Source organism: Nicotiana sylvestris, chromosome 9, assembly GCF_000393655.2.
Source record: "Nicotiana sylvestris chromosome 9, ASM39365v2, whole genome shotgun sequence".
Classification (NCBI taxonomy): domain Eukaryota; kingdom Viridiplantae; phylum Streptophyta; class Magnoliopsida; order Solanales; family Solanaceae; genus Nicotiana; species Nicotiana sylvestris.
Genome location: NC_091065.1, coordinates 110,138,918 through 110,144,474, shown reverse-complemented (window position 1 = coordinate 110,144,474; position 5,557 = coordinate 110,138,918). Strand labels below are relative to the sequence as shown.

Sequence of the window (5,557 nt, the reverse complement as noted above, 5' to 3'; positions counted from 1 at the left end):
AGTGAACCAGAAAGACCTTAAGTTTCCCCCTGAATCTGCATTCCCCTTAATCAGTGCACAAAATCAGAACACAACACAACTATGCAATTATTATTCTTCTCCTTTTTGACATCATAAAAAGATCAGTAACATGCTTTTAAGTAATAAAGAAGTCTAGCCTTAAGTTAACTCATGCCACTTGTATTGTTACACCCCGTAAGATTAACAACCTTGATACCATTATATGTATATATTTGGTATGGTATTTTGAGTGGAACTTTTTTTTTTTGTAAAAGAAAAAAATAAAAATGGTTGAAAAATATAATTTTATATAATTATTAATATTACTACTTTCGAATATGTTTTGAAGTATACACATAATATGAGAAAGTTTATGAGATTTTCTTTATTGTAAAGATAAAAATTATTTTCTCACAAGAAAAGAAGGTTATCTTTTTACCATTTTAAGAATTTAGTGTACGAAAATTTGTACTCTTTATATGAGATTAAGAAAGTTGAGAAAATATATGTATTTTTTTATGTGGATGTTTTAATAAAATAACAGTGTATGTATTTATTTTATATGGTACCATATGACCACAATAGTAGAGTATGTAAAGTGTATTTAAAAGTGGGTAGTATTTTAAGTAATATGAGACAATTCTTAATTATGTGGATAATTGAGTAATTATTAATTAGTTGAAGATTAACTAGTTAATTAAAGATTAATGGGTATTAATTAAGGTGTTGGGATAGGGCTTAATAAGCCCAAAACGTGGCAGCCCTCTTCCTTCACCAATGCATCGATTAATGCATTCATACCACTTGTATTCTTCTGTACGCCAAATTCCTTCATTCTTTTAAATGCCTCTATTGCATCCTCATATTTACCAGCCTTGGCAAGCCTTCTCATGATTTTAATCATAGTATTCAATGAAACATACCCTTGCAAGTGACTCATTTCGTCCATCAATTCCCTCATAAGATCAAACTTCTTTGATTTTCCCAAGTTGTCAACCATCAGATTATACAAATCAGAGGAAAGTGTGACACCCTTTTGCACTTTTGCCCATTTAAAGAACCCGTAAGAAGGTATCCACTCACAACTGAACCTCTTCAAAATTTGCTCAACCAAACACTCTGAAACATCAAATGTGCAGTTATTCAACGCATCTACAACAGCATCGGGTGCTTTGAAATGAAACCTCAATAATTTGTTGATCTTATCAACATCACTGTCTGCAATATCGCTTGCCAAACCTCTCACATCAACTTCCCTTGCATGAAGCTTCTCATTTTTTACCCATTCTGAGAATGAGGGAAGTAAGAAGTCGTCATCTCCAAAGTCAACCACTGTTTCCTCTTTCTTTACAATTTTAACCCAATCTGGAAGTTCTGGTGACTCGGTCACCTTTGGCTGCTGATCCGTATTAACTGTCTCTGTCACAGTACAATATCTATTGCACAACAAATCATCAGAAACATAGTAACCAGAACTTCTCCACACACTGTCATGTGGAACGATGCCACATCAAAAAAAAAAAAAAAAGCAACATGTACTCTTCACCTATTCATGAATGTTGTCCGAAAAAAAGAGAGGAGGTGAACGGGTGTCATAATGGTGACAACGCCCATGGCTAGATGGATTTACTATGGCTTTTTATTAAGCGTGTTGAGAAATAATTAATAGGGACTTGTTAAATGATATAAATCACTTCAGTAGATTTGTTTGAGAAAGGTTTCAATTCTGCTATAGCATTATGAATAAAAATTATCAAAAGACCAAGGGGGTGAGCATACTTGGAAATTTAGTAAATCACATTTGGGGACCCTAGTCAGAAGGAGTACATGCACTATGTGAAGATGCCCTTATATATATAAGAAGAAAAATGCTTTAGGATTATGCAAGATTTTAACGTTCCTATAATTAGAACCAACCGAAAGTTAGTTGCTACTGAAAATGGAGGTCTACATAACCCTTCTCCTTTAATTTTCAATTCTGTATGGAATACGAAAGAAGTAAAGCAAGCAACAGACAAGTTCAATTATCCTGTAAACTCAGGTGTGTTAAGGCTAACCCTTTTTTTTTGGCATGATCTATACGATACAAACGAATGAGAAAATATACAACTTCTATAAATAACTCTATTCATAGAAGTGTTAGAGGTGCATATATTCTTGAATTTCCATGTGTCATATTATTATACCTTCTATTCATGGGTCTTAGAATAATACACAGTTGATAAAGTTTATCCGAAAAGAATATTGAGATTATTACATATTTTCATGCATTTCATTCATTTATACAAGTGCATTTACCCGTGACTCAGAGGCGTGATGATGTTATGGCATTATATACTCGTATATATATATATATATATATATATATATATATATATATATATGTATATATATGTATATATGTATATGTATATTGGATATGGAAAAGGTTATGGCGTTATATACGCACCACCACCCGATCAACTGGTATACGATGATGATTTTGCCCACAGTAGCCGAGATAATATGATGAGATGCCCTCATAGGCTTGATTATGTTATGTACGTACAGAACTATGCATTACATGACATTTATATGCATATGCATGATATTATAAATATTTCATGATATACAGAGTTATCCAAACTTACAGGCTGAGTCATGTATCCATGTTTCTTTCATGTCCTTTATATGTTGATTTACATGCCTTACATACTCGGTACATTATTCGTACTGATGTCATTTTGTTGGGGATGCTGCATTCATGCCTGCAGGTATAGACAATCAGTTTGACGAACCCTCATAGTAGACGAGATTGACATTCAGCGAAGGATCGGTAAGACTCCACCTCATTCGGAGTGCACCGAGTAAACGAGTCATCATGTCGAAGTTTTATTACATATTTATGGGTAGGCCGGTGCCCTTCCCAAGATGTCAAATAATCTTAAAGGCTTTGTAGACAGAAGTTTATTTTGTATAGTATACCAGAGGCCTTGACGGTCTATATGTATCCATGTTTTATGATTGATGGTTCATTAATATAACATTTGCCCACTTAAAATTGCACATTACGAGTTGTGGCCATGTTGGCCCATGATAGTTATAAAAAGGAATGAATGAGTTACAGAGTGTTTCGCTCGGGCCACTACGACACCGGGTTCCAGCCACGCCTCCACACGTTTGGGGCGTGACATATGTGCACTCAGTCATGACTAAAAAAATTGAGTATAAAAGCAAGGTATAAGCAGCAAAAAGGGAAAAACTTTGATTAACATAATTTGGATTTTGCAACAGGAGCAGAGTCAATGTTACTACCATATCCACAATTTAGAACCAAAATAAAATAAAATACCACAACCATCATCATAAGAACTGACACTGAGGGACTTGACCACAAACTAGATAATACACTTGACACCGGGAAAGACGCTATTTAGGGAGCACTAGAAGGAGAAGTTTTGGAGGCAGAGGCAAGGGTTTGGAGGACTAAATCCATTCGAGCTTTGCTGACATTTGCTCATTGAGTAGTCTCTCTTTCAGTTCGTCCACTTATTTCCTGAGCTCAGCGTTCTCTTTTGTCAGACGCGCAACCTCTCCACTTTGAGAGCTACTGGAATCAGGTGCCTCTTGCAGTTAACTTAACTGAGTCTCAAAGATAGCATTCCTTGCTTTCAATTGCCTTATCTCAGTATTAGCACTGTTTTGAGCATTAATCAACTAAGATATGGTAGAAGTGCTTCCAACTCTTCCAATCAATATACTCACATTCTTCAAGAGTAGCTTTAGAGAATGTTTGCTTCTTGGTGCCCACTTTAGCTGGTCCTAGAGGAACCTTGAAGTGCTCAAAAACCTTGGTGAGAAGGAACCCATATGTCAGCCCATGATCACCATCTTTAAAGTCTGCCACTTTATTCATGTGCTCTATCATGATCGCAGGCAAATTGATGGTAGTGAAGTTGTTCAGTGCTTCCATGAGGAACAAGTATGCACAAGAGGTGATAGATATTCTCTCAGCTCGAGGCAGTAATACCTTGTTTACCATCTCAAATAGCAGTTAGTATACAGGAAGGAGGGCCTTCTTCTGAACCCGTTCCCCCTGCTGAACTGCTCTGTCCTTCAAGATTGCATTTATGAAATTTTGCAAATGGGTTCCCTGAACATTGGACAGCCCTTCAGCAGGCACACAAAGAATAGACCCCAACAAGGCAGAGTCCATTACCATATTAACTCTATTTACCAACACGCAGATGTGATCATCCTCAACCTTGAATAAGTCGGCATAGAAACTTTGAACTTTCTCCTGATATACCTTTGGAGCATCATTTGTGGAAAAATGTGTCCACCATTGGAACTCATAGACCTCAACCAACTATCTCATACCGGCCTCATCCAAGATATCAGGGGTAAATGTGCAGCCACATAGCACATTTTGGTTCTTCAGTCTCTCTTTCCAAGCACTCCTTGGTTCACCAACCCTGACCTTCTTGGAGAAACTAGGTTCCTCATCAGTATTAGCTTTTCTCCTAGCAGACGTACGAACATTCTTCCCTTTTTCATCAGACTTCACAAATATTTCACCCAGTTCTTCTATCATAACAACACCAGACTCTTCCATTGACTTATCACCAGATTTTTTCACCACATGCTCACTAGTAACATTATCATCAAAATTAATCAAACTTTTAGCAGATACAGAAGATCCCCGTTTTGGCTTGGGGAGACCATGCTTTTGTGAGAGCTTTCTAGTGAAGGAACCAGGTTCCTCGACTTCTTCCTCATCCACATTCATAATAGGCACTATCTTCTCATTCACAACCTTGCCATCTTTCACTAATTTTCTTCTTCTTGACTTACTTGACTATTCTTAAGCGCAGATGCAAGAGCCTCCTTCTTTTGCAACCTTGTAGTGGGTCTCTTAGGAGTTGTCCCTTCATCAATAACTATTTATGCCTAGGCACGCTGGCAATCAGTAAATCATCAGAATCCTCATCATTATCCTCCTTTTGTTCTTCAGACACAGGTCTCATCTCAGGCACAAGCACACTCAAAGGTTCATCATCTAAATGAGGAGAAGGAGCAGGGTCAGTACTGACCTTGGGTTCCTGAGAGGACCCCTGAGTTGGATCCTCTAAAGAGGGATCAGGTCCTCCAGCAGGTTCCCCGGTAGCACCTTCCTATGCATATAGTTCAATGGGTACAAGTTCTTCCCCCTGAGTCTCAGACCCATCTTTATCTCCTTCAACAAAAACCCCTTCATTAGCAATAAATAACATGTTCTCTATTGCTTCTTTCTCTAGTCATGTTGATACCCAATTTTTCCCTAATATATTTTTAAATGTATATATACTTTCAAAATAGTGCATGAACATCAACCAGTATTTTTCCATAATTTTTTGTGATTTTAAAAGGATTTTAATTAATTTATTCTAGCATTTTATTATGTAAATAATTACTAATTGCATCACAAATAATTTTATGATGATTTATTACTTGATTTTTTATCATTTATATTTATATTAAGCTTTAATCATTTTATGTATAATTATATTTGTATCTTTAGGCTATAATTGCAATAACT

The 5,557-nt window shown here is 36.3% G+C and overlaps 1 protein-coding gene across 1 annotated transcript; it reads right to left on the bottom strand.

Annotated features, from left to right (window-relative positions):
* Positions 1-718: 718 nt before the first annotated feature.
* Positions 719-4,021, bottom strand: LOC104220394 (pentatricopeptide repeat-containing protein At3g22670, mitochondrial-like). Its single transcript, XM_009771259.1, has 2 exons — positions 3,741-4,021; positions 719-1,436 (listed from the first exon to the last, which is right to left on the bottom strand). The coding sequence occupies exons 1-2, from the start codon at positions 4,019-4,021 to the stop codon at positions 719-721; spliced, it is 999 nt and encodes a 332-aa protein (XP_009769561.1).
* Between the last annotated feature and the right edge of the window lie 1,536 nt (positions 4,022-5,557).